This window comes from Mauremys mutica, chromosome 3 (assembly GCF_020497125.1).
Source record: "Mauremys mutica isolate MM-2020 ecotype Southern chromosome 3, ASM2049712v1, whole genome shotgun sequence".
Lineage (NCBI taxonomy): Eukaryota > Metazoa > Chordata > Testudines > Geoemydidae > Mauremys > Mauremys mutica.
In genome coordinates this window covers 157,562,577-157,590,534 of record NC_059074.1, presented here as the reverse complement: position 1 = coordinate 157,590,534, position 27,958 = coordinate 157,562,577, and the positions used below count along the sequence as shown (strand labels likewise).

At 43.3% G+C, this 27,958-nt stretch overlaps 1 protein-coding gene and 1 long non-coding RNA gene across 5 annotated transcripts in view; one reads left to right on the top strand and one right to left on the bottom strand.

The window, feature by feature from the left end:
* The window catches only part of TMEM63A (transmembrane protein 63A), a 49,357-nt gene extending 29,089 nt beyond the window's left edge, over positions 1-20,268 (bottom strand). Inside the window, exons 1-10 of one of the 4 annotated variants that reach the window (XM_045008342.1) lie at positions 20,179-20,268; positions 16,064-16,343; positions 14,655-14,849; positions 9,026-9,105; positions 7,588-7,648; positions 5,604-5,641; positions 4,116-4,258; positions 2,307-2,358; positions 623-731; positions 122-192 (exon numbers count right to left, since the gene is read on the bottom strand). In XM_045008342.1, the coding sequence (XP_044864277.1) occupies positions 122-192; positions 623-731; positions 2,307-2,358; positions 4,116-4,258; positions 5,604-5,641; positions 7,588-7,648; positions 9,026-9,105; positions 14,655-14,837 (737 nt within the window). In that variant the 5' untranslated portion in view covers positions 14,838-14,849; positions 16,064-16,343; positions 20,179-20,268. Of the gene's footprint in view, positions 1-121; positions 193-622; positions 732-2,306; positions 2,359-4,115; positions 4,259-5,603; positions 5,642-7,587; positions 7,649-9,025; positions 9,106-14,654; positions 14,850-16,063; positions 16,344-18,013; positions 18,342-19,985 lie in introns of those variants that run through there. The other 3 variants (XM_045008340.1, XM_045008341.1, XM_045008339.1) reach the window with 3 other exon arrangements.
* A 232-nt stretch (positions 20,269-20,500) lies between these two features.
* LOC123365859 lies at positions 20,501-27,468 on the top strand. Its single transcript, XR_006577796.1, has 4 exons — positions 20,501-20,595; positions 20,692-20,891; positions 26,236-26,302; positions 26,874-27,468. It is a non-coding gene; the product is annotated as an uncharacterized LOC123365859 (long non-coding RNA).
* Positions 27,469-27,958: the final 490 nt, after the last annotated feature.

Below are 27,958 nucleotides of genomic sequence, written 5' to 3'. Positions count from 1 at the left end.
GGCAATTAGAATACAGGTTTTAAACAGTTTAAAAACAAAGGACACATCTAGTTTGGATTGTTAAAACTGCCATGACATTGCTTTAAACCCCTTTCCCTACAAACGCTAGTTCTTAACTTACATGAAGTGGTTTTCTATAGCCTCTTTCTTTGCATTTTTGGGAAGGCCAGTTATAAACAGTGTGCGCCTGACCTGTAGAAGAAAAACATCTCAGTTTCTCACAACAAAAAGGAAGAGAGCCCAAAGGAACATGGGGTAGGGGGGCGGAAACTATGACACAGCACATCAAAATATCTTTATTAAATAAACAAACAGAATAGAAAACAGAAGACCACCTTCTGACTTCAGTGGGTGTTGCATCCACTTACAACAGCACTGAATTTGGCCCTATACTGGCAACAGGCCAAAACAAAATCTCAGGTTTGTTTTTACTCCTCTTGTGATTTACTCTACCTGGTCTTTCTGGCTGTGATTAGAACCTATTATATAGAGTGTTTACCTTTTATGGAGTCCTTCACATCTATTGACATTTTGGCAGGGTGGGAAAGTATTTTTGTATTTTATTTTTCAGCATTTTCCCCTTTCAAACGTGCTGCATATTTCTTCGAGTAAATGAACTTACTGTGTTTTCCTCTTTATACTTGATGTATGTGGTGTGATGTCTCATGAAGACAACAGTCAGAATCAGGTAAATAACAGCAAAAACAGTGTGCAACCACAGAAGATTGTTGCTGTGGAACAAAACATTTAAGAATATTAGAAGTGAATGGAATTTAGAGCCACATCTGCATGGGTAACTATTAAAATGCTATTAAGAATACAACAGTTCATCAGGCATTAGGGGAGGAAAACTGGTCTCTGATTGGTTGATGGGTGGTTTTGCCAATGCAGGTATCTGGTCTAACCACGTGACTTAACAGCCCATCATATAAAAATAGTAGCTCTCCAAGGAATGCAACTATTCTAGGAGCGACACATTTTTTGGGTAGCCTTTGAACATATGCCTTCTTGTCCAGCTGTGTATAGGCACACTTTGCCACACAGTTGATTTACAGACAATTTTTCTGTAGATATTACAATTCACTGCACTAAGTAATTAGCTGAATTCTCCGTGGGCCCAATCCTTACCCAAATCTAAAACATGATTTTGGTTGACCAGAAAAATTAAGAGAAACAGAATGAGTTATGGTCTGTATTAGGTTAACAACTGACCATTTGAGGAAAGATGAGTGAAATGGAATGAACTGAAAAAATATACATATTAATATACATATCTAATGTGACAGCCTATGCAACTTTAACTCTACTGAACTCCATTACCTTCTGTGTTTGTCAGCCTCTCTTTCAAAACGTATATAACAAAATGTGTATTGTCAACAATCTGCTTATCTGTAATAGGATCAGTAATTAAAATATGGTTTCAAAGCCTCTATTTGAAAAAGGATAAGAGACAGACAGATTTTTATATTTTAAACCTTTTAAAATACCCATTTACTAAGTATTATGTTACTAAACAAATATAACAAGTTGTCAATTACCCTAGCTGGGCTTTTTAGGAATGGGATTTTTTTTTAAGATGAGATCAATACATAGAATCATAGAATATCAGGGTTGGAAGGGACCCTCAGGAGATCATCTAGTCCAACCCCCTGCTCAAAGGAGAACCAATCCCCAAATCGACCCCTCAAGGATTGAACTCACAACCCTGGGTTTAGCAGGCCAATGCTCAAACCACTGAGCTATCCCTCCCCCTTCGCTAGCTATCCCTCCCCCTTCGCTAAGCTATCCCTCCCCCTTCGCTGAATTATGTTTGTATTTAGTGACCCAACTATTTTTATGGCATTTCTTCAAATGCATGACTGATTTTAATAGTCTTCTCAAGAGAGACAGGCACATAGGTCTGGTGTAAGAAAGAATTTTAATCAATTAAACCATACATTGTATTAAAACTGTGAGATCAAAACAATACTGACAAGTATAGTTTCTTCTAGCGTGGAAATTTCTGCCAGCAACATTGCTACATCAACATCTATTATTCAAGGGAAGCATGCGGTTTAGTAAAAGCAGATTGTAGAAACCAGGACTCCAGATTTCTCTTCCCCGCACCATAACTGTCTTGCTGTGTAGCCTCAAGTGAGTCGCATAACTTCTGTTTCAGTTTACACGCCCATAAAATAGCAATAAATAATACCATCACCAAGCATGTTGTAAAATTTTATGTTTTTAAGACTAAGGTAAGCCTCAGAAAGGCATAATATTTCCAACAAATATAAAATATCATCTAATACTTTCCAATATTTACATACCCAGTTTGTAAATTTGCTATAGTTGTTCTCCCAAAACTATAAGGATCTTTATCTAAAAAAAGGACAAAATACATGGCATATTTATCTGGTGCACCATTCATATGAAAAGTGTAAGGAAATAAAAAATAAAACACTTCAAAAATAAATTTATGTTTATTGTTAATGTTCATCACATTAAATGTTAATAAATATTCAAAATAAGACAGATACTTAATGCTGACCTAACCATGGTTTTATTTTAAAATTGAATAAAACAAGAAGATATTGCATTCAGACTGCAAAGGGAAACAGCAGCTGATTTTTTAACATTTGGACGCTGGCTATCTACAGGTTTGCAAAAAAAATCTGTTAGGGGACTAGTCCAATTTCCCATCTTTAATGATGTTTTATCTCAAATATTTGTTCAAATTACAGAACTATTATTTCCACAACTGTACTGACAGCATAGCTAATCATGATAACAAGGAAGCAGACAATCCAAAGAAACACTGGTTTGTCAGGGAAAAGAGAAAAAAGAGTAATAGTAATTCTGGAAAAACAAAAATACAATCCCATAACTAAGGCTCCGTGTTTGTCACAGAAATCATGGATTCCATGACGTTCCATGCCTTCTGCAGCAGCCTGCTGTGGCTGGCTCAGGAGCCGCCTGAGCAGCTTGGGCTGCCCCTGGGCCAGTCACACTGGCTGCTGCTGGGGCAGTCTTGGGCCCTCCAGCAGCAGGAGTTTGGGGGGCGGGGGGGCTCAGGGCTGGGGATTGAGGTGCGGGACGGTGCTTACCTTAGGGAAGCTCCCCGGAAGGACGACAGGAACTCCCCTCCCCCTAGCTCCACGTGCTGCCTCCACCTGCAGGCACTGCCCCCGCAGCTCCCATTGGCCGTGGTTCCCAACCAATGGGAGCCGCAGAACTGGGGCTTGGGGCAGAGTGGAAACAGCATTTGGAGCTAGGGTCACTGCTTCCCAGGAGCTGGGTATGGATCCTGCCTCAGCCCCATCAGCCCACACCCATGGCACCCTCCCCCCCGGGCCGCATCTTCGTGCCCCCCCCCGAGCACCCGCAGTGCCCTCAGGGCCACCAACCCTCCCCGAGCTGCTCCCCGCCTCCAAGTTTTAGTGAGGAGTATATATTAAAAGTCATGGACAGGTCACAGGCCGTGAATTTTTGTTTACTGCCTGTGACCTGTCCATGACTTTTACTAAAAATACCCATGACTAAAACGTAGCCTAACCCATGACCTTCCACTACAGATTGGATAACATACTTAATCACATCAAAGGTTGGCTACTCTCTAAACCACCAGACCAAAAAGCACCACGAACATACAAAAGTGACAAAATTTTGTCCACCTAGTATGCTACACATTGTGGCTACTCAGAACTTAATGCAGCAGCATGACCAGAACTTGATCCTCCTATTCCAGAAAGAACAGGCCCCCTGCCACTTGAGCTAAAAGAGAATCTCTGGCAGCAGTATAGGGCATATGACACAGTTGAGCAGTTCCAATTCCACCCAATGGAGGGCAGTAGTGCGCGTGTGCACGTGCGCGCACACACACCCCAGCCAGCATATTACAATATGTTTATTGAGGCATACAAACATAGAATTGCTACACCAGAAGAGGGAAATAAACCAGGTAGTCTGTCATCCTATTTCTGACAGTGGCCTTTGTCAGATGTATCTAGCTGCACAGTATTACACTACAGACTGGGGGACTACGTTTATCAAGTTTATCACAATAGTAGGTATCCTAAGAGCTCTGACAGTAACACAGAGTACACCCCTGTCTTCAGGAGATGAAAAGATTTTCTTACCAAGTAAGTCACCTGAAAGATTGACAGGCAATATGACACAAACAGACAAAATGCTGACAGCAACCAGCAGGCAAATTATGTGGCGCTGAAAGGCGAGGTAGTGCATGGCATCATCACCACATTTGTCACGAATCTCTTCATCGCTGCACCATAGACAAAAAGGCAGCAGGTCAGTCTGGATGCTTTACCAGTTGGACTGTGCTTATAAATACTGACTTCTAAATAAGCCCTCTAACTTCTACCTTCTACTAAACTCTGAGAAATGAAAGACCTACATGGGATGGTTTATTAAAATAAATGTGAGAAACAAGGTAGGTGAGGTAATATCTTACAGCACATACCTTCCACCAATAAAAGTTGGTCCAATACAAGATATTACCTCACCTACCTTGTCTGTCTCATATCACGAGACCATCACTAATGAGAGGTTATTCTGAAATCCAAATAGGCACTTACAGCAACATTCACATGTACATCTTCATCAACTGAATACACAGCAAAAGACGCAGAGTACTAGAAAAATGCTTTGTGCCACCAAAGGGGAAGAAGGGGTTTTATTTTGACTGCCTTCTACTGACCCATCTGGGGTATGAAATACATAAAGAATTAAACCAGGTCAGCAAAATTCTATTCCTTTGGGCTGGCAATATTTTTGACAAGTAAAATTCTCATTACCAGCCTGGAAAAAGAGGAGTAAATATATTTTGCACCGGTGTTGCTTTTCCATGGCAGTTTTGCAAGACTGAATTAAACTCAGACCTTAATATGTGGGATGGGGCTCCTATAGCAGAAGGACACTCCGCCCCAGGGAAGACTGAGGAGGAAGGTGACTACATGTTAGTCTTAGACCCACTCCCAACCAATTAAGGAAAGGCACTGAAGGGCTTTGCAAGAAACCACATCTATTGTCAGGAGGACAAAAATCAGTCCAGCATGGGTTCTTGGGAGGGGGAGAATAAATGGGAAAAATGGAGGACAGCATGGAAAAGGAGTCCCAGAGAATTCCCTATTACCTACCCTCAACAATTTCCTTTAAAAAGATCTGTTTACTCAAATAGGACAAAAAAATTAATGATTTCCTAGGCAGATAGGTACTAAGAATCAATATCAAATCTGAAATATTCAATTACTGAGAAACTGTTCTGGGGACAGATTCATTCCCTCTTTACTGAAGCACCAATTCTGCAAGGAGAACCCTGTGGGCAGACCTCTGTGCCTGCTTAGAACCCCACTGGCTTTCCTGGGGGTCTGCTTACACGGTTCTCTTTGAAGAATGGGAGCTTACAATCTTAGACCCACCTCATGCTCCCAGACTTCAAAGGGAGCCAGTTTGGGCTCATATACTGTCAGTTCTATCCCTACGCATTATGCCGCGATACAGTCTATCACTTTCCATCTTTGAAACTGCCTCCCTATTGTAAAAATATATACCCGGTACACATCAGAAACAGTAAACCATGGCTCACTGTTTCTGCTTCATATACTTACTGCATTCGAAAGGCAGATGTCATCCAGGAACAAAACCCCTAGAAAAAAAGAAGAAGTATGTTAGCTTCTAAATGTTGATTGCTTCCAAGAGACAACAGTATCTGTAATCTTTACAATTAATAGGAGTGTTTAATATAAACTAATCTCTTACTAGGTTAAAAAAAGAGCTGCTAAATTGGTCTTGATAATTTCAGGGCATCATATTTGATTTATAGTCTATAAACACAGAGAACATATGCTTTAAACTCATCCCAATAATCAATTTAAAATTAGCAAAACATTAGAAAGTCCAAGGGATGAATATTCGAGTAATTAAACAAGTGCAAAATCTTAGATGTGATAAATATAGGTTTTAGTTCCAATCCTGTTCCCATTAACTGCAATTCAGGATCAAGCCCCATAAGTAGAACTGGATTTAACTAATAGTTTCAGAACAAAAAAAAAAAAAAGATATTTAAAGACCTTTCAAACAGGGGCGGCTCTAGAAATTCCGCAGCCCCAAGCAGGGCGGCGCGCCGCGCCACTCGCGCCACTCTTTCCCGGTCCCACGGCCGGGGCAGAAGTGGCTGCGGATGGTCCCGCGGTCCCGCAGCTCCAGTGGAGCATCCGCAGGCATGCCTGCGGGAGCTCCGTCCGAGCCGCGGGACCAGCGCACCCTCTGCAGTGATGCCTGCGGGAGCTCAAGCGGAGCCGCGGGAAGAGGGGACCCTCCGCAGTCATGCCTGCGGCAGGTCCGCTCGTCCCGGGCTCCGGTGGACCTCCCGCAGGCATGACTGCGGAAGGTCCGCCGGAGCGAAATGCCGCCCTGCCAGGACAATGCCGCCCCACGCGCCTGCTTGGCGCGCTGGGGTCTGGAGCCGGCCCTGCTTTCAAAGGTCCTTCACAATTTTAAATAAAATCCACATGGATGAGTCCTATATAATTTAATAGGGATAAAGCCAGTCTTTTGATGACTTCAATTTTAACCATCTATGAAGAAGGTAATAGAAAATTACATCTTTCATATAAGATTTTGAACCATCCTTTAGAATTTTATAGCAGAGATATAATTCTCTATTAAATTCTATATTAGTGTTCAAAAAGCTACAGAAAAAAAAGTTATTTTTATTAAGTTCCCTAGGCCTTTTCCATAATAGAATACTCCCAAGCTAGATAAATATGTCTTTATTTAACAATTTAAATTATAAAGTTCCTCCAGAGCTGAAGAAAGATTTAAAATAATACATATTAAAGAGCAATCTTCAGGTAATAGCAAGATGCTCAGACAGTGATTTAGTTTCAGGGATTTTTTTTTTTTAAATTAAGCAGATGGATCTTTCAAACAACATTAAAACAGTAGCATTGCTTGGACAGCACTTCCATAGTTTGATTTTGTAGCCAAACATAGGATAACTAAGGCACTTTGAATCATAGCCGTTTAAAGAGTCCCTCAAAATCAATGGCCGTGGATGAGGCCAACTGAAAATTTGGCCTAAGAGTTGTTTTCCTTCTCTGTCCAGCTTCTCCACCAATTATATATGTCCTTATTACATGATTTTCCCATATGTGCCCCAATTTCCCGTTCTGTAAAACGTGGATAACACCACCAGGTACGTTGAGATGATTAGTAAACAATATTTGCCAAGTGCTTTGAACATAAAAAATACTGTGTACGTGTAAATTAGCATTTTATTTCTTCAAAATATTAATATATCTCTCTCAAAAATAAAAAAATATTTAAGTGATAACAGGATGTTGGTTTATAACAGTGTTTATCGAGGGCTGGACACAAGATGACATAAAGCCATCAAAAGGTTCCAGTATAAGCACACCTTTCATAATGTGTTACCGCGTCCTAAGTTGGAGTTGTAGAGATAACCCAACTCTGCTCAGAGGCAATCTATGCTAGGTGCAAGACTGAATTATGGCAGATTCCATTGTACCTGCATATTTTTACATACATACACACACCAAAATGCTTCATGTGTCTAATTCAAATACTGACACTGTCATATTCAGGATCATGTATCGATGATGAAAAAGACAATGGGCGATATCTTGATTCACTAAAAAAAAAAAAAAAATACATTTAAGTGACTATGGAAATACTGCAGTTACTCACTAGCTCTTAACCCAGCTTTTACAATTCTCAAGTCACCATGTGAAGCAACTTGAATACAAAGTTTGTATTTTCTTCCAATATTGTAGTATACAGAATTATACTTAATTACAAAAGCTTGTCCCTTTATTCAGCGTAAATAAAAGAGCATGTAACTGAACAAAAAAAAGGATAGAATACTTCACGGGACACTAATGTTAATACAATTTAAAAAACAGGTAGTTTGGAACCTGGTAGGACCAATTCTGCAGGCTTCATCCCTGCACAGATTCAGGTTACAGCTTTACCAGAGTTCCTCAGCTGCTCTGCTCCTCAGCTCAGACCTGTACTGCAACGTTACAAAAGCTAATCTTTTCTCCCCATCTCCTCTCCTTTACCCCACAACAGTTTCAGCCTCTTAGCTCAGACTCCCCCTGCAGCATTGCAATAATTCCTATGATTCACCTCTCTCCCAGGGCTCTACCACCCAGCTCACTTCTGTTCTGTAGTATTGCAAAAGCCATTAGAGAGTCTGGTGTCTTTGATGAAATGGGAAGTTACTGTTTTCAGTTTGTTCTTGAAAAACAAAATTATTTCATAACTAACACACACATAAAACGCACATGCCCTTCCTTCAGATTCATTTGGGGGTATGTTACATTATGTTACCCCTGCTTTCAAGGACAAATGCAACAGTGCTCAAGTTTAACCCCATTTTCCAAGAATAGTTAGATCACTAGCTTCTAAGTGTCCTAAGAAGACATCAAGAAATTTAAAATCATAGGCTCAACCTAGCTTCCATTAAAATCAATGCCAAAACTCTCATTGACTTCAACAAAAGCAGAATCAGGTCCTTTGACTGTAAACAGTAGATTGAGCCATGACAAGCTCTGTGGAAAGCTGCATCCTCTATATCAGCATGGGAAAATCTTGGGTTTGAACCCAGCTAAATATAGTAGCTCACATTCTTACACTGTATTTCTGTAGCAGAAGCACTAGTAAGTGTGCAGATGACATGTTAACAGACTTGAGCAGACTATTGCTTTTTCTTCTTCCTGACACTTCCTTCACCCATGAGAACTGAGAAAGTCTTAATGACAACTGTAAACACACAGCTTTATTTACTGACAGTGTCCTACAGTGAGAGACTGTTGGAAGGAGAGGTGTGTTTCACACAGTGAAATCAGGAGAGAATTTTAAACAGGAAAGTAAGTAAAGAAAAATACATGATTACAATAACACCTTATTTACGCAAAGTTCAGTTACCTAAAATCCCATTTATCTTACTTAATTCTATACCCACCAACTGGTTTCAACAAAGGGACTTGACTGTGCATCATTTTACCTTTCAGTTTCCGATATCAAGGCAAGGCGACCATAGTCCCAGAATTGCTTCCTTATAATGGAAAACGCTAATATTAAAATCTAGAAAATAAAAATAAAAATAAAAATCATTTATTTCAATTTTGAAACTGAAAATACCTTTCTTAGAAACATAGACTTTACTGTATCGGATTAAGCCAGTGGTCCATCAAAGCTGGTATCCCATCTCTGGGACTAACCCATACTGTGTAAGAGATCCAGTGGCCACAATGCCACAAACCAGTTTGTTTGGGACTACAGAGTCAGCAGGCCTAGAACTCCAGTCCTCCTGCTCTCATAACACAGGCCTGAAGTTTTAGCTAAAGACAAATTTCTCAACTAGACTTGTATTAATGCTTATGACAGACTAGGAACAGTTCTGACACAATCCAGTGGCAGGCAGTAGCATACATACACAATCAGTATGTTACAACTAAATATTTCAGAAGAAGCTAAAACTTTCATAATGGACCATTACTATTATTTAACAGTGCCCAAATGTATGATGAATGCTTCATAATGGCAAGTTTTACAGTGATGCAGATAGTTGTGGTGGGAGCAAGACCTTGTGCAGGTAAAGTTTGAAATCTGCTTACATCCCCTTCAGTGTAGATAATAACAATCATTATTATGGCTATAAAAGCCATCACCAAGGCCTTTTTTAAATCCTGCCCTTAAATTAACTCCTTTGTAGCAAGACAAACAATTAGGACCATGCAAGTTAGAAAACAAGCCATATTTCATAGATTTACAGAGACCTTTTAAAAAAAACAACTCTGAGAAGCAATCAGATGAGAGATGGAGTCCTTATTAAAAGAGGTCTGCAAATGTCTTTGTCACAAACAGAGGAACACAGGAGTTGTCAGATGAGTTCAGGTCATTGGACCTTCAAGTCTGGCATCAAGAGGCAAATAAGTGATAGCTGGAGAAAGGCAAAAATGCTCCACAATGTGCCTGGCTCACTGTGCAATGTTGTTCATGGAGGGAGAAGATACCTCCCTGTCCTCTATGGAAAGCAGCCCAAAAGCAAAGGCTCAGCGTTTTAAAAGTCAAGTGTCAGTCAACTGTACCCAAACAATGGCCAGCACAGAATTCTACAGGGTGGCTCACAGTCACCTTCCTATTTAATAAGGACTACAAGTCCAGGATTAAGTACTTCAGATCCAAACTGGCACCCATGCACACAGGGCCGGTGCAAGGATGTTTTGCGCCCTATGCGAAACTTCCACCTTGCACCCTCCCCTGTCCTCGAGCCCTGCAGCAGCTCCCTGCCCCACCCCGCCCTGAGGCCTACCCCCCTCCGCCCTGAAACGCCCCCCCTGCAGCAGCTCCCCAGCCCAGCTCACTTCTGCTCCACCCCCTCCCCGAGCCCTGTGGCAGCTCCCCACCCCGAGGCACCTCCCCCACGGCAGCTCCCCTCCACCCTGAGGCGCCCCCCCGTGGCAGCTCCCCCCCCCGGCCTGGGGATCCATGCAGCAGCTCCCCGCCCCAGCTCACCCCTGCTCCGTCTCCTCCCCGAGCATGCCGTCGCTGCTTCACTTCTCCCGCCTCCCAGGCTTGCAGTGCCTAAGCTGATTGGCACTGCAAGCCTGGGAGGCAGGAGAAGTGAAGCAGCAACGGCGTGCTCAGGGAGGAGGTGGAGCAGGGGTGAGCTGGGGCAGGGGGGAGTTCCCCTGCGTGCCGCCCCACCCCTTACTTGCTGCAGGTGGCCCTCCCCGCGCCCCCTTGCCCCAGCTCCCTCCGCCTAAATGTCGGCGGTGACCGGGGCGGCCAAAGATCCAGCCGCCGTGGTCACTGCTGAAGAAAATGCCGCCCCCCAAATCCTAGCGCCCTAGGCGACTGCCTAGGTCGCCTCATAGGTTGCACTGGCCCTGCAGGCACAGCATTGCACATTGGACTGTGCCTCCATACTGAAAATGAAGATAGCCACTAGCTGTTCCACTGCGTTTTATTTTAAACAAGTTAGGGGTGTCCTCTGGGTTCCTAGAGAATTGCCAGCACGGCCTTCAGATGAGCACAGTTTGGACTACTCTTCAGTACAGTTTCCTAAACTCAGTAATTGGATGATTCCTTGATTCTCACTTTACTACTAGGAACCTCAATTACCAAGTCTGTTTGCTGGTTTTAAATTTCTTTTCCTGGTGGCTTAAAACTATGTTTATTTAAGATATTGTAGCCAAATTCATCCCTGGTGTATATCCTTAGCCTTCACTGGAGTTTCATCAGGGATGGATTTGATCCTCTGTGTTCAACACACTTCCTATTAACTTTCACTGGAAAACTTGTTCCCAAACAATCCCTTATAATGCTGCTTATTTCTTATCAGAGGCTCTTAAATGAAACTCAGCATGCAGTCAGCATAAGTTATGCTCCTGCTTTGGAGGAGGTGAAAGGACAACAGTATTTTATGTCAAACCTAAAGAGCTCTTCATTGATGTTCTAATCTACTTTGCCACGTTCCAAAGGGGATCTGGAGCTCTCCTTCTTGGCTGGGAACAGGCTACTGTTGTGTCTTTTCAAGCGGCAATGATCTTAGCTTAGGAGGGGGGAAGTGCAGCCTGCCACAAAGTGATGCAGCTCAAGCATTAAGAACTGTAGTCACTGACCCCCCCCTCATCCTTGACCAGATTAGCCCAACAGAAATATGGTGAGGACAAAGTAGGTAGCAGCTTTTGGTCAGGGGACACGGATGCTAGAGTGTGGAACTTGCACCCACAAGTTTCTGCCTCAGCCCATCCTCCTCTACTTCCAACAGTCATCATCTGGGAAATATTTATAAATATTAGACATGCCATTACAAATGAAAGAAATTACAGCCAGTGTGGAGTGATATAAATCACTTTATTATTTTTAATCCACTTATTTAAATCAGGGTGAGGTTTTATAAGACTAAATTTAGAAAATTTTGCCATTGCAATTTTAGATTAAAATGCATAATAAATTGAATTGTAACATTGGTTGGTTTGTTTTTAAAATGCTACTGCTGGTAGGGTATCATATTTGAGTTCTACAAAACTGCTATAAACAAAAAACAAAATATTGAAAGTTAAGGCCCAGATTTTGCAAATATTTAAGCAGGAACATAATTTTACTCATATGAATTAGTCTCACTGATTTCCAGTGGAATTATTCGTGTGCTTAAGCATGTACATAAGTGTTTGTGGCATAAGGGGCTAACATTTTATTTTTATTAAAACTTTTTAGTGGCATAACACCAGGCACTTCAAAACTCCTTCAGTGTTAACAATAAAAAGTTATTTAGACTTCTAATACATTCAAAATGTTATTGTGAAAAATATATCAACAATTTCAAAAGTACTTTGGCACCTATGGGCGACATTTTCAAAAGCACCCCAGTGACTTAGGAGCACAAGTCCCATTGACTTCACACTGCAAACCCTAATGGAGAAGCGCAGCCCGATTGAAGTATTTAAGCTTTCTTGAATAGAGAAAGTTCAACAGATTGGGAGATGGTGCTGGTTAGCAAATAGCCTACAGCAGTGGTCTCCAACCTTTTTACACCCAAGATCACTTTTTGAATTTAAGGGCAACCCAGGATCTACCCCACCCCTTTCCCAAGGCCACACCCCTTCCCCAAAGCCCCACCCCACTCACTCCATCATTCCCCCTCCCCGTTGCTTGCACTCCCCCACCCTCACTCACTTTCACTGGGCTGAGGTAGGGGGTTAGGGTTCGGGAGGGGGTGCAGGCTCTAGGCTGGCTCCGAGGGGTTTGCAGTGTGGGAGGGGGCTCTGGGCCGAGCCTGGAGCAGAGGGTTGGGGTGCAGAAGGGGGTGAGGGGTGCAAGCTCTGGGAGGGAGTTTGTGTGCAAGAGAGGGCTCCGGGCTGCAGCAAAGAGTCAGGGTGTAGGAGGGGGTTCAGGGTGCTGGCTCTGGGAGGTGGCTCAGGGCTGGGGCAAGGGGTTGGGGTGCAGTATTGGGCTTGGGGTGCTGGCTCCAGGAGGGTGCTGGGGGTTGAGGTGCGGCCTCCTGCCTGGCAGCACTTACCTGGGGTGGCTCCCAGTTGGTGGCACAGCAAAGCTAAAGCAGGATCCCTGCCTGCCCCCAGCCGCTCCCAGAAGGGAGCAACACGCCCCTGTGGAGGGGTGCGGGGGGGGACGACGACACATGGCTCCGCAGGCTGCCCCTCTGCGAGCACCACCCTTGCCGCTCCCATTGGCCACAGCTCCCCGTTCCCAGCCAATAGGAGCTGCAGGGGCAGTGCTTGCAGGCAGGAGCAGCGTGCAGAGGGAGACCCCAGCTCCAGGGCCACACTGGCCGCTTCCAGGAGTGGTGTCAGGCCGAAGCAGGCAGGGAGCCTCCCTTAGCGGGAGCCACGCTGCACCACCAGAGATGGCGGTCGACTGGTTGATCCTAGAGGATCTCCTAGTGGATCGCGATCGACCAGTTGGTGACCACTAGCCTACAGGGTATTGCAATCAACAGTGTGTTTCAATTTTGTGCTGTTCTCATAGTAAGGATGCCAATGAGGCCCTGAGTGTCACTTTTTCAGCACCGATGAGCATTTTAAGTATATTTCTTAACAGAAAAAAAAAAACCTTTAGGTAAAATCTGAAATTCTGCTAACAATTAGGAAACTAGTTAAACAGGGACAAAATATCCACTTTAGCAATTTAAAAGCTATAAAATAAGAAGTAAAGAAAAGAACTAGCAATCAGTAAATAAACTATGATTTAAATTAAATCATATGTAGATGTTCAAGGAAATTTCTTCCCAATTGTATTTTAGGCCTCTCTTTGAAATTCTAGCACCATGCCTTGTCATCTTGTTCCTCCTTCTTCTAGTCCAGATTGTTCTGTACATTTTTTTCTCCACTGCTTTGTACACTCCAATTTGAAGGGTCTAAAGTGATTGAATTTCCACCTTCTGCTTCCTTTAGGAGACTATTTCACCATCTAGTATTTCTCACCATTAGGAAGTTTTTCCTCAATACAGTAACAGTATTCAGCATTAGCTTTCATTTCTTGAGAAATTTTCAAATGCCAGCTGACCCTCACATCCCATAAGAATGACGAATAGGGAGGAAGGATGTTCTTGTGGCTAAGGCACAGAACCAGTAGCTTACGGTGTTATTCCTGGTACTACCATTGACTAAGTATATAAACAGTGGCAAGTCCCTTAGCTCCTCTGTGCCTATCCATCAGAATCCCATCACATGGATATGGTGAAGCTTAATTCATTAATACTTGTGAAGTGTTTTGGAGTTCCCTGATGAAAGGTGGTTCAGAAGAGCAAAAAGCAGGACAAATGAAACTTATGAGGCTAGCTTGCAGTTCTGTCTCTCTAGCAACCTCCTAAAATATTTCTGTTCTAAAGATTCTGGGAAACAAATCCCTCTTTCCTAAATCCCCATCAGACAGCGAGAGTATTCTACACAATACAAGACTGATTCTTGCCTGCATATTTATACCTGCCTCTGGAAATGTCCATTACATGCGTCTGACGAAGTGGGTATTCACCCGCGAAAGCTTATGCTTCAATACATCTGCTAGTCTTAAAGGTGCCACAGGACTCTCTGTTGCTTTCTACACAACTCTAAGCTTCTGGACAGGCCAGAAGTATTACAGCTGCAAGAGTTAAAAAGAAAGCTTACCAAAAAGCAAGTAACATCAAGCAGCAGGACAGTAGGGATTCCACCAAAAGTTACTCCTTGGAGCACAGTACTGCCCTGTGCAGTGCTGTAGCAGTAAGTCTTATCTGCCTGGTGAGAGCTATTGCTATTCCTGAAGTAAACCTGACGGGAATGTCCAACATCCAGAAACAGGAAAGGAATCATCTCGTATCTCCCCTGAAAAAGGAAGTGAGCAGTCACATTAACAGCCTGCCTAATGGGTCAGGAGACCCATATTTGCGAAATGTGCAAACAGAACAAGCGTCCAAATCAGGAACATCCCAGTGCAGAAAGATTCAAAAGTGTCCTCATACAGAATGTCAAATATCAGAGGGGTAGCCGTGTTAGTCTGGAGCTGTAAAAGCGGCAAAGAGAAACTGTTGAGCTTCAGTTCATCTGCAAATTTGACACCATCAGCTCAGGATTAAACAAAAACTGTGAATGGCTTGCCAACTACAAAAGCAGTTTCTCCTCTCTTGGTGTTCACACCTCAACTGCTAGAAAAGGGCTTCATCCTCCCTGATTGAACTAACCTCGTTATCTCTAGCCTGATTCTTGCTTGCATATTTATACCTGCCTTTGGAAATTTCCACTACATGCATCCAACAAAGTGGGTATTCACCCACGAAAACTCAGGCTCCAATATGTTTGTTAGTCTATAAGGTGCCACAGAAGTTTTTGCCGCTCATACAGAATGAATATTTTACCATCATCCCCAATGACCACTGAGAAAAGATTTCGCAATAACTCCACTGAGCAGCATCTGTTACCAAAATATTCTTTGGTGCAGGATTTCTATCCATGTACTCTAAACATCTAACAAAAACATAGGCCTCCTAGAGATGAGGCATCAAAGCTCAAATGCTTAAAATACAAGTGCAGTCTAAGGAAGGTTGCATGAGACCAATGTGTAAATTCTGCTATTCTCCCATCTAGAATATTAAAACTACTAAGTATTTGAGCTTTGATTCCTGGTTCTTGGAGTGATATAAGAAGTTAGCTATTCCAATGATCTATGTTGGTTTGAAGGACTTTGCCTCCTGTTGAGGGCTCGTGGACATATGAAATTGTGAATTTTAGACTTATCAAATGTAAAGGCCTTGGAACTTAATAAAACTGACTATAAATTCCACAAAAAGCCACAAAACAAACCTACAACAGACATGTTGTGAGGTTTAATCAGTGTTTTTAAAGAAGTTAGAGATTGTTGGCTGACAGGGTAAAGTGTTAGATATGCGATATCTAACAAGAAAGAACTGTGCATGTTTCCGAGTTCTCTACTTTTGTAGAATTATTAAACTGCTCAGTTAACTAAGCAACATCTCGAAAATGGCAAAATTATTCCAGTCATACAAAGGTGTCTTTACAAGTGGAAGAAATTGCTCACTTACTTCTGGGTTTGCTGTTTTTAAAAGTTTCTTTTCAAATCTTCTAAACTTGATTCCCAGTAGCTCTCAATTACTTGGAATAAAAGAATATCATATGGAAGGTGTCTGTAAATGACAAATTAATAGGGAGAATACACCCTAGAGAGCTCAATTTCTTGGGAGCAAAGATTGCAAGTCTCTGAACCCGTGCTGAGGACGGTGACATCCAGTACATCCGATTGCAAGCATATACTTCTCACAAAAGTATTTCCCAGATTTGACAAAGGAAACACTGCTCTGGATCCTGAAAGAAACAAACAGAAATTATTCTTTCCCCCCCTCTTCCTTTTCTTTGTTTAGTGCTGGTGAAAGGTCCTGGCTTAACAATCTTGGAGAAGACTTCAGTGTTCTCTATAGAGCAAATACAGCATGAGCAGAGGTTTTTTTAAAATGTGCAACTGTGTCCACTAGGGTCCTCGATGGGGACCTCCAAATTCATTGCATATAGTCCCTTTCATAACCTTCAACTTGTAATGATTTTTAGGTCACTACAAACTGGTCTGAATTTATACTGGTGGCCAAAAGGTGAAAGGCTCTATAGCACATTATCAATACCCAGAGCCTCCCAGTACCCCCTTATAACGTTAAACGTCAGTACTACCGCCTGACCCATGAGCTACAGATGGTCTGCAAGATACCGTCATGCAGACAGTAAAATGTACAGCATTTCAGAACAAGTGACTTTTAGGCCCTATTTCTAGTAATTCTCTATTGGAGTTTGTAGGCCCTCAGTCCATCACAGTGCAGTGACATTTTCAACAGAGAGAGACGTGATTACCTCTGTTACAGATCATCAAATACATAAATGTTGCCTTGAGTAGCCTTAAGAATTCAAGTCAGAGTGTAACATTGTCATGGCATAGGAAACAGGCTGGATTGATTTAAGTGATTCAAGTGATTTACATCACTAATTTTAATCATGATTTAAATAAGCAAGCCAGAAACCTTAAATAATCAGTTTTAACAGTTTTGCATTTGTAGTGTTTAGTTATTTTTCTAAAGAAAGGCTGATTTTAATTGGCTGGTAACCATTAAATCATGTTAAATCAAGGCAACTAAATATAGCCTTTACTCCACATTACATACCACTTTTTTACTAACCAGGAAGATACACTATATCTATACACATTTATTTAAGCAGCTATATAGCTTAATGCATTTATTCAGATTTTTAATTTGTACATTATTTTACATTTGAAATTATGTTAAAAAATTGTAAGGTAGCCATCTAGCTGGTCTCATCACAGGAAACATGAGTTTTCTGCCATGAGATTGTCCATGCTCCTACAAATTGGGATTTGCTGCTAGACAGAAGGAAGTTAGGGCATTTTTTAAATTTATTTTGGGAATGAGTGCTACGGCAACTGTGAAGACTACCTGTCTAAATTAAAATACGATACTAGGTCTCGTCACAGATGGCAACCATACTGGAAAACTTGCCTGTCTGGAAACAGTAGCTAGCAGAAAGACCAATGGAGATGGCAAATATAGTGGCATTGCCCACAGGAATTCCATTGGGTTACAGCTGCACCATATTTTCACTGGGAATCTCTGCTGGGTCTGTTGATCTGTCAGAGCCTGAGTCCACTGGGTTCTAGAGAGAGAGGGCTGGCAGCAGCGGCTCTGAAGTACTTCTCCGGAGAGCTGCAGGGTTTTTGCACCTTTTGCTAGCTTCTCCAGTCCTGCCTGCCTCCTTTTCTGCCCAGGCAAGGCAATCCCGTCAGGAATGGGCTACTGAGATGGTGCCTGCACCTTCCCCAGCAAAATCAGCCTCTCCTTTCCTACCCCAGGAAGCAGGGGCTGAGACAACCCCACACAACCTGCACAGTGAGGGGAAAACTGCCCTCTGACCATGGAGCTGGGTGAGCTCCAAAGGGGACACTCTCTAAGGGGCGGGCAGCAGGAGACACAGACCTTTATTTTTGCCTCTGGCTTTCTCGGCCTAGCTCTCTGCCCGAAGCCTGTCGGGGCACCAGCTACTCCAACGCCTCAGCAGGGAAAGCGAAGCCGAGGGGACAATCTCCCCACAAGGCAAACACAGCCCCGGTCGCGGCTGGGGATTTGATGGGCAGTTCCGGATCCGAATGGCTCGCCAGCAATTAGAAACAGAAGGGTGGAGGCTTCCTCTGAAAAGCCAGAGCAGGGAGGGCTGGAGAGGCCTCCTGCCAACCTCTGTGGAGACAGAAAACTGGAGGGAACTGCAGGGGGCGGGGCATTCCCTTGCAGCTGGTGACTGACAGGACTGGCTCTGCCCCAAGCTGCAAGTAAGCCTAAGCACTTAAGCCCCAGTGAATTGTGGGAGAACTTGTCTGTCCTTTCTGGGCACAGGGTGTATTGTGGGGAGGCACTGGGGAACTACTAACACTCAAGGGGAGCTAGCCTGGATCCACACTACAGAGCGGTCATGTTAGCAGCTGACAAATTGCACTAACTTGAACACTAGCCTATGCCTTCTGCTAAGCCAGTCAACTTGAGTCAAAAGCACCGCTATATTCAAGGTAAAGGTTTGTGTGTGGCTGGGCCTCGAGCTGGGGCCAATGCAACTCCAATCAACTTAGCAATGAAGACAAGCCCACTGAGACTATCTCCTGCAGAGGGCAGTAGGGAGCCAGATTTGTAGCCAATCAGCCAAGTCCAATATGCTGTGTTTTTACCAGGAGAGCCCAAGTTTTCTGCCATGATGAGTGGATGCATAAGCAACCAAAAGTATGTATATTTGCATACATTTTTCTGTGAATCAAAAAAAATAAAAACACATTGCTAATATTTCCTTATGCTTTTACCTGCCCAAGAGAGACAAAGTGGGTGAGGTAATATTGGACCAACTTCTGTTGGTGAGACACACAGCGCTGACCTGAAGAAGAGCTTTGTGTGGCTTGAAAGTTTGTCTCTCTCACCAAGAGAAGTTGGCCCAATAAAAGATATTACCTTACTCACCTAGCGTCTCTAACATCCTGCAACTAATACAGCTACCTTTACCTGCCTTGGCAGATGACCTGGAGCTGGTTGTTGGTGGAATTCAGCAGCAATGGAAAAAAACAAACTCCCTAGTGCATGCCCAGAAGCAGCAGCAGAAGAATAGCAAATTTGGTATCTGCCTAGCTAGAAGTATTTGTAGTTTTCAGGGGCTTTATTTCCCATATAGGGAATAGGAATATACCCACAGACTGACTTCAACAAAAATGGCTCATTGTACATACACAACTTGAGAGCCACAGAATTTCACGAAAAAAGCTTGTTAAAATGGTGTGCGCGCACACACACATTGTACACTGATAATACTGAAGAGCCATACAAGAGCTTCTCTGAAGTGTTCTATGTTGACCAGTTAATCTACACAACACTCCCAGGAGGTAGGGAAGTATTACTGTCCCCATTTTACAGATAGGAAAACAGAGACTACAGGGAGGTGAAAGGTCTTGCTCAAGCTCACAAAGCAGGTCCAGGCAGAGCCAGATTAGTGCTCAGGGATTCCTAGCCCCTAACCCCATACTGTGTCCACTGGCTCCTTTGCTCCCGATCTGCACAATACAGTGGAGAGAGGGCCACCATCCCCCAGCGGCTCCCCCTGGGCCGGGAAGAGGGGCCAAGCAAGGCATGGTGGGCTCTGAGCACACGTACTGGGCGGCTGGTAACAACCAGGAACAGGGCCTGGGGAGCGGCTGGCCCTGGGTCTCAAGCAGGAACTGCAGAAAAACTCTTCTGGCTTTGATCAGCCACCGCCACCACGCGCCAGCCTGCACGGACACCGCACCGCGGCCAGGTCCGCGGGTGCTTAGGGGCCTGGAGGGCGCTCAGTGGGTCTCCCGCCCGTAAGCTTGGGGGGCGCCTCCCGCGGCTCTCAAGGTCGGAAGCCGCCCCTCGACGGGACGGGACCGCCCCCTACCTGGAGGCTGGAGCTGGGCTCCAGCTGGCAGCTCCCAGCACAGGACATGGCAGCCCCGGGAGCTTCCCAGCCGCAGCCTCATTACCTGCAGCGGCGTCTGTCCGCTGCCTCCGGCCGCTCCGGCGAGTTCCTCCTGCCCAGGGTCGGGGCAGCGTCCGGAGCCCAAAAGTAACAAAGTCAAAGCAACAAGTACCTGGAGCCGCGCATGCGCCCAGCCCACAGCAGCGGCTCCGCGTCCGGGCCGAGCGCGGCCATTGCCCGCCCGCGTGTCAGAGCTGGTGCCTGCCCGCCCCGCTTGGCGCCACTCTGTGCGCCTGCACCGCCCCCCTCATCTGAGCGCTCCCCGCGGCCCACTTCTCAGTGCCCTCCCCAGGCCGCGCTGTCCGCTCGCAGCCCCTCTGCCCTCCCCGTCCCCACGGCCCGCCTGGTGCTCGCTCCCCCTGCGCCCCCGAGTCTGTGCTGCCCTCTCTGTCCCCCTTCCCCCCCCACTCCCTATGGCCCCCTGCCACTCCTCCTGTGTCTCCCTCTCCCCCTCCCCCTCATGTATTTCTTGTTACTCCTTGTTTTCACAACGCTGAAATGGTAGCAGTGTCGAGAACATTTGGAAGAGGTAAAAGAGTTCAGTAAATAGTTCTGTTCCGTATTAGGGAGAAAAAGAGGATGTCCAGATTTACCGTGGTGATTAAGCACTTTCCACTCCCAACAGTGACTCAAGAGGATGTTCAACAGTAGTGGCTATTAAAGTTAGACATACTTCAATCAGCAGATAACTTACATCCTGAGTTTTAGAAGAGCTGACTGAAGCACGCCCTGGACCAATACTGTTAATTTTCAATAACTCTTGGAACACTGGGGACGTTTGAGAAGAATGAAAGAAAACGAATGTTATGCCAGTATTTTAAAAGGGTAAGTGGGACAACCTGGGTAATGTATAGGTCTGTCAGCCTGACATCAGTCCTCGACAAAATAATGGAGTGGCTGATATGGGACTAGATTAATAAAGAATTAAAGGATGGTAATATAAGTGAAGCCAGTCAACATGGGTTTATGGAAAATACATCTTCCCAAACTAGGTATCATTTTTTTACAAGATTAGAATTTTGATTGATAAAAATCATAAAAGTAATAATGTTGATATAATACTCTTAGTCATCTGTAAGGCATTTGACCTGGTGATAGGATGTCCGTGCAGGCTGGCGCATGGTGGCGGTGGCTGATCAAAGCCAGAAGCCAGGATGAAGAATGCCTTACATATGAAAACATATAGTGTAGTTGTAAAAGCGGACAGCTCTGAGCCATCAATGGTGTGTGTTTCTAGTGGGATCCTGCAAGGATTAGTTCTTGGCTGTATGCTGAAAAAAATATAAAATCATCACTGATAAAGTTTGCAGATGACACAAAGACTAGGGTTGTGTGTAAGTAAGCTGAAAGGTCACTGATAATGAATAATCTGATTTGTTTGGTAAAATGGACACAAGCAAATAACATGCATTTTAATAGTACCAAATGTGAAATCATACACAATGTAGGAACAAAGAATGCAGGCCACACTTACTGGATGGGGGATTCTATGTTGGAAGCAGTGAATCTGAAAAAGATTTGGGGGTCATAGTGGATAATCAGCTGAACATGAGCTCCCAATGCCACGTGCTGGCCAAAAGGACTAATATTATCCGTGGGTACATAAACAGGGGAATCTACCTCTGTATTTGGCACTGGTGTGACTGCAACTGGAATATTGTGTCCAGTGCTGGTATCCCCAATTCAGGAAGGATGTTGATACAATGAAGCAGGTTCAGAGAAGAGCCACAAAAATTATTATGGGACTAGAAAACATGCCTTATATGAAAGACGCAAGGAGCACAATCTATTTAGCTTAACAAACAGAAGGTTAAGGGATGACTTGATCATATTTTGTAAGTACCTACATGAAGAACAAACATTTGATAATGGGCTCTTCCGTCTAACAGACAAATAAATGTATACAGTAATACAATCCAATATCCAGAAGTTGAAGCAAGATAAATTCACACTGGAAATAAAGTGTAAATTTTTAACAGAGTAATTAACCATTTGAACAATTTACCAAGTGTTGTGGTTCATCCATCACTGGCGGTTTTTAAATCAATAGTGGATGTTTTTCTAAAAGATATGGTGCAGTTCAAACAGGAATTATTTTGGAGAAGTTCTATGGCCTATGTTACAGGAGGTCAGACTAAATGATCACAATAATCCTTTCTGGCCTTGGAATGTATTAGTCTATGAGACAGTTGCAATCTCCGTCCAAATTTATTAAGATTTCCCCACCAGGATTATCACATCTGCAGACACAGCCTTTAGGAACCAGATTCATAAGGCATTTGCTTCCTGAGAGCTTACTTCAAAGCCACCTCTCTCTGCCACTGAGAGTGCTCAGGATTCTGATGCCACAGGCAAACCTGCTGTGGCCGAGAGCTGGAGTTCTCACTATAAAGCGCAGCCTGGGGCCTGCTCCAATTATGCCATTTTGGCATCTCCCAACAGTCATGGGAGCAAAGAAAACCAGCCATGCTCTAAGCAGGGGTGCTTGTGAGTCAGTAGGGGGCACTCTTCCCTCTGAGGCTGTGTTGTGAATGTCATGCTATGCTGTCAAGGGATGCGGTGCTGCTAGAGGGGCTGCATTTTCCAGACTGAGGCAGAAAATCTAAGTTCAGATAACTGGCAGCTCTTACAGACCCTGCATGGTTCTTGTTATTAGGATTCCATGACACGTGTGCTGGCCAGTTTCTAATTCAGGACGTTACATTTTGCTTATGGGTGTCAACTTGAGGTTTGCCTCTGATGTGTATCATTGTGCCCCCGCTTAGCTGTACTTCTCATTGAAGAAGGGCACTTTAACAAATGCCCCTCAGCCTTTTGCTGGGCCGTTTGATGAAGCGTGAGTGGCCTCTCTGAAGTCCTGCTCCTGCTTTGAAGCTTCCTAGTGAACACAGTAGCAGCTTTTCCCACGTGAATTTTTCATCTGGAAGATGGCCATATTAGTTAAAAACAGCTTAGAATGGTACACACATAGTAATATATCTATATTGGGAGGGGGTTGATGAGTCTTATTCTTTTCTGTGTAATTTTGTGTGGAAGGGGAACATGTTCCTAATTGTCTGGGGGCAGTCCACAATTAAATAAGTTGTCCCATGGTATGAAAGCACTGCTTTCTGAATCCCCACCTCTCCTATAGTGTCTCTGACCAGCACCCTGGTTCTGCCCACGTGGGCACAGTTAGGAGCCAGATAGTGGGGATAGCTCTCCAGGTCAGAGCTCTGAGCCCTACTTTACCACATACTTCAGGAATGGAGAATGTTGATCACAGGTGCAGCAGGAGCAGCCCTCAGTTGTTAGAGCACAATGGGACACTGTCAGTCTGGCTTGGGAGAAGACAAACTAAGGGCTAACCAGGAGGAGGATAAACCAAAGTGGAAAGGAAGAGAGATGTGGAGACAAAACTGGGAAGCACAGGGGAGTGAATGTGGAACTAAGGCCTGGTCTACACTGGGGGGAGGGGGGAGAATCGATTTAAGATACACAACTTCAGCTACGAGAATAGCATAGCTGAAGTCAACGTATCTTAGATCGAATTAAAATTACTTACTTCGCGTCCTCGCGGCGCTGGATCAATGGCCACGGCTCCCTTGTCAACTTTGCTTCCGCCTCTCACACTGCTGGAGTTCAGCAGTCGACAGGAGAGCGATCGGGGATCAATTTATCATGTCTACACTACACACGATAAATCAATCCCCGATAGATCGATCGCGGGTAGTGTAGACATACCCAGAGGCTGGATCTCCTGAACCACCACTGCAGTGTACATAGGGATTAAGTCTGCTCCCAGCTACTCAGTGGTTAAAACAGATTGAAACAAGACGGGGAGCTTTCTTTGCTCCAGCCAAGGAGAAGTAGCTGTGGGGGACCTCTTCTCAAGTCAGGGTGAAGAGGGAGGGCTACACTCCACTTTTAGCAGAGGAAAGAGGGCTGTTCCCCGACTTCTAACTCTTATGATAATTGCTGGATATACGTATGTGCTTGCCACATACCTTCCACGTAAATTTAATCCCTGTACGTGAGCTAAAATAAAGTTAAGTAAATAAAGGTGCAGTTGTGTAATCATTACACTGTACACTGATATCTGTAGATTAAGATATATTTAAAGCAAAATACTGGGAGTCAGGAGACTTGGTTCTGTCTTGGTTCTTTACTGACTGCATACTCTGCATATGTAATCTGCATAAATCTCTTAATTAGAGATGGTCCCAAGTCAAAGCTTGGATCCAGACACCCCTTAATTTTGGGGCAGCGTGGCTCCAAACTGTCCATTTCCTCTTTAATGGGTCATCACTCTCCACAACTTATATGTTCTTGTTTTTCCATTAGTAACATTGGGGTGATCATGATTACTTGTGAGGAAAGTCCTATATAATAGTACCTTTGGGACATGTTGCTATTATTTGTCCTTCACTACATCTTCCTTTTTCATAATGGTGCCCATTAGCACTGCTATCATGGCAGCTAGGAGACTGTCATCTTACAGCAGCAGAATGCTAAGTGGTTTTATTCTTTGAGTAACCATGGGCTGGGTAAGGAGTTGTATTTTTCCAATTTGTCTTGGGCAGCAAAACACTTTGTATGGGAGTTGGGAGTCTGCCAGCATTTCCTTTAAAACACCTTGAAGCAAATTTACCCCTTGTATAACATCAGTGAAGTCAGTAGCATTACACCAGTAATGGCTTAGGTCTCTTTGTTTTAAGCATTTATAGCTTAGCTATAAAAACTTTACACTGTGCTGAATCTTGTTACAAGATCTCAGACAAGGAATGAAAAGGAATGGAAGTTTTTCTAACCACTTGGCCATTTATAAATTATAGCATTATAATAATGTAACTCAACATTTACTAGCTATTTTACTGTTTTGTGCTTCCATAATTCACAATAACAACCTACCTTTCTCCTCTCTCCCCCTCAGAAAAATGCCCCCAGAAGAGCTTTCCACTACTGAGATGGCAGAAAAGAGCAGAGAGTCCATGAAGGCCACTAAAGACTTCACAATTTCCAATCTAATTAAGTGGAAACTGCTCAGATATTATGGTGGTGGTCAGCAGTGCAAAACTCTAAGATAGATCAATCAAAAATAAGTTAGATATTGATAGTAATTAATTAAACTTATATTAATAAGTTACATAATAGCACTGTTATGTCCAAGGCTCTCAAAGCACTTTGCACATGTTAATGAATTCAGTTTCACCACACAGCTCTAGGGTAGAGAAGTATCATTCCTATTTTGCAAATGGGGAAAACGAGGCATAAAGAGTTTAACTGTCTTGCACAAAATTACTTAGGCTGTCTGTGACAGAACTGGGGATAGAACCCAGAACTCTAGACTCCCAGTCATCTGTCTTATCCAAAAGAACATCCTCTCTCTTTTGAAAATAAATTCTTGCCAGACAATAGGCCAGAGGCATAGTGCATATGTTCTCTGAGTTCACCTAAAGTTCTATGGTTCCACCCCTCCCTGGATCTCCTTCTCCCTTCCTCCACAAAAAGCACCAAATCATCAGCAGTAACAAGACACATGGCAGGGAAATTTTGAAATAGAGCTTCAGCATTAAGTCAACCAGGGTCTCCATTGTAAAGGTTGTTCTAGGGGATTTAGAAATTGGCCATAAACATTTATACAAATTTAAAACTTAGCACCAAGACAAGTGGGTCAAATTCACTGCTCAAGTAAACAGGTGCAATTTATTCTAAACTGGTAATGCCAATGGTGGAATTTATCTGAATGTATGTATTCTCTTCTAATTAGGTTCCCACACCTTAACCATAGCCATGGTATCAAAGGTCTTGGCTACACGGGGAAATTGACTGGCAGAGCTACAGTGGAATAACTATTCTGGAATAATTCCCCTGTATGGACACTCTATTTCAAAATAAAAATGAATTTATTCTGGAATAATCACTCTGCTTTGGAAAAGGAGTAATTATTCTGAAATAATATTGTTCCAGAATAGAGTATCCGTATGAAGGAATTATTCTGAAATAGATAAATTATATTGGACTAGCTATAGCAAGATAGATATTCCTCTATACTATTCTAGGAAATTATATCCAAGTAGGCAAGGCCTTAGTGTATGTATTTTACATAGTCTCAAAACCAAGACCCATTTGGTTGGTTGTTTTACTGATTTCATAAGCTATTTGTGCTCTTCTTTCTTGTCTTTTTTAGGATTAAGAAGATTTGACCCCCATAACCTCCCTTTGGCTAGAACATCTGATTTTGTGGTGTAATACAGGTGATGTTCAGTTATCTTGACATTGAACTGGATCTTGTTGTTAGTGCCTTTTGCGTATGTGTAACATAGCTTTTTTTCTCTTTCACAATGGTTGGTAACTTACAGCCTTTGCATTTGCTTTTTTCTTTCCCTGTCTAGACAGGCGTTTTAGCTAAGTAGTGTGATTTTGTTTATCTCTGATTTCAACAGCAGCACCACATTTCACAAGAAGGGGGGTTCTTGTAAACAGTTTTTTGTTTGACACTGTCTGTTCTTCTGGTGACAAAAGCCACATCCTTCCACTAGTTAACAAACATTAAATTTCACTGCTGGGGACATATGGAAACCCAGTGTAGGACCTGGGGAGCAGGTCAACAAAATTTGAAATCCTTCCACATTAACTTTATTTTGGATGTTCTCCATCCACTTTGACAGCTTTTTAGCACCCAGTTCAACAAGTGTGCGAGTATTTATATTTACATGTGTGACTCTCTTCCTATGTGGTTTTTATCCTTGATCAAGGCCACTCTCTATGCAACTGCCTTCTGGCTCAACTTCATCCTCTCACTTGTGGCTTTATCCTTCACGGCAGGACTTTCCTTGATGGGTGAACTCCCAACATGGACATAGATATGCTCAGGACCTTGGGCAGCAGGTGGTCTGAGGCTTTACCATGCATGGCAGCTCTCCCTGTGGTTTTGGAGTTTTCATTACTGCTGCTCTCTGACTGAAGAGAGCTATATGCCTGGACTGCTGTTACTTACACATCTGCCTATTCAAGTCTATCTTAATGGATGTAATTCAGGTTTCTAGCCTGATGGCCCATTGCTACCTCTTAATCCTTGCTTTCATCTAGCAATCTGTTTTACAAGCCTCTCAATACACTAAAGGATTTGATATAGCCACTATGGCTATGTCTACACTACACTTCCTATGCCAGCTTAGCTATGTATTCTTCCATTTAAAGACCCAAACAGTTATATGTAACAAAAAAAACCAAAAAACATAAAAAGTTACCTAAACAAAATTGAAAGTGATTTTGCTACTCTTCCTTTGTTATGGAGCGGGAAGAAACTTGCTGGGTTCAGACTGTGTGGATTTCACAGAACTTGATTTGAATTTTCAACTTAATATAAACCAAAGGAGAAAAGGCAAAACTCAAAATGAAACTGCTACATTTCATTAAATTCTGTGCATTGCTTATGGATTTGTAAAAGATAGTATCTGTGAGGTTTCATTTAACTTAGAGTCCTACCATGTGGCCATTAGAAATAGGCTTGAACTCTAACATTCTGATTTCGATTGTACAAAAGCCAGGAAATTCAGTGTTATGGTTCCCACAGCAACAGGAACTCTTTGCTGCTTTGCGCATATGCATTACTTCAGGAAGGTGGTATGAGGTCTCCACTAATGACAGCAGGATGATCCTACTGAGCATACCCAGGGAGCTGAGTGGCAGGAACACACGTCAGGAGTGTCACAGGCAGATTGGCAGCAGGCTTCCTGGTGACAGGATGAAGAATGCCTTACATATGAAAACATATAGTGTAGTTGTAAAAGCGGACAGCTCTGAGCGAGAGCATTGTGCCTTCATCCGGAGCAGAATGTTCCCCAACCCGCAAACAGATCTGGTTTTATTAAAGCATTTGCAAAATGTCTGGGGCCCAGGCATCAAGC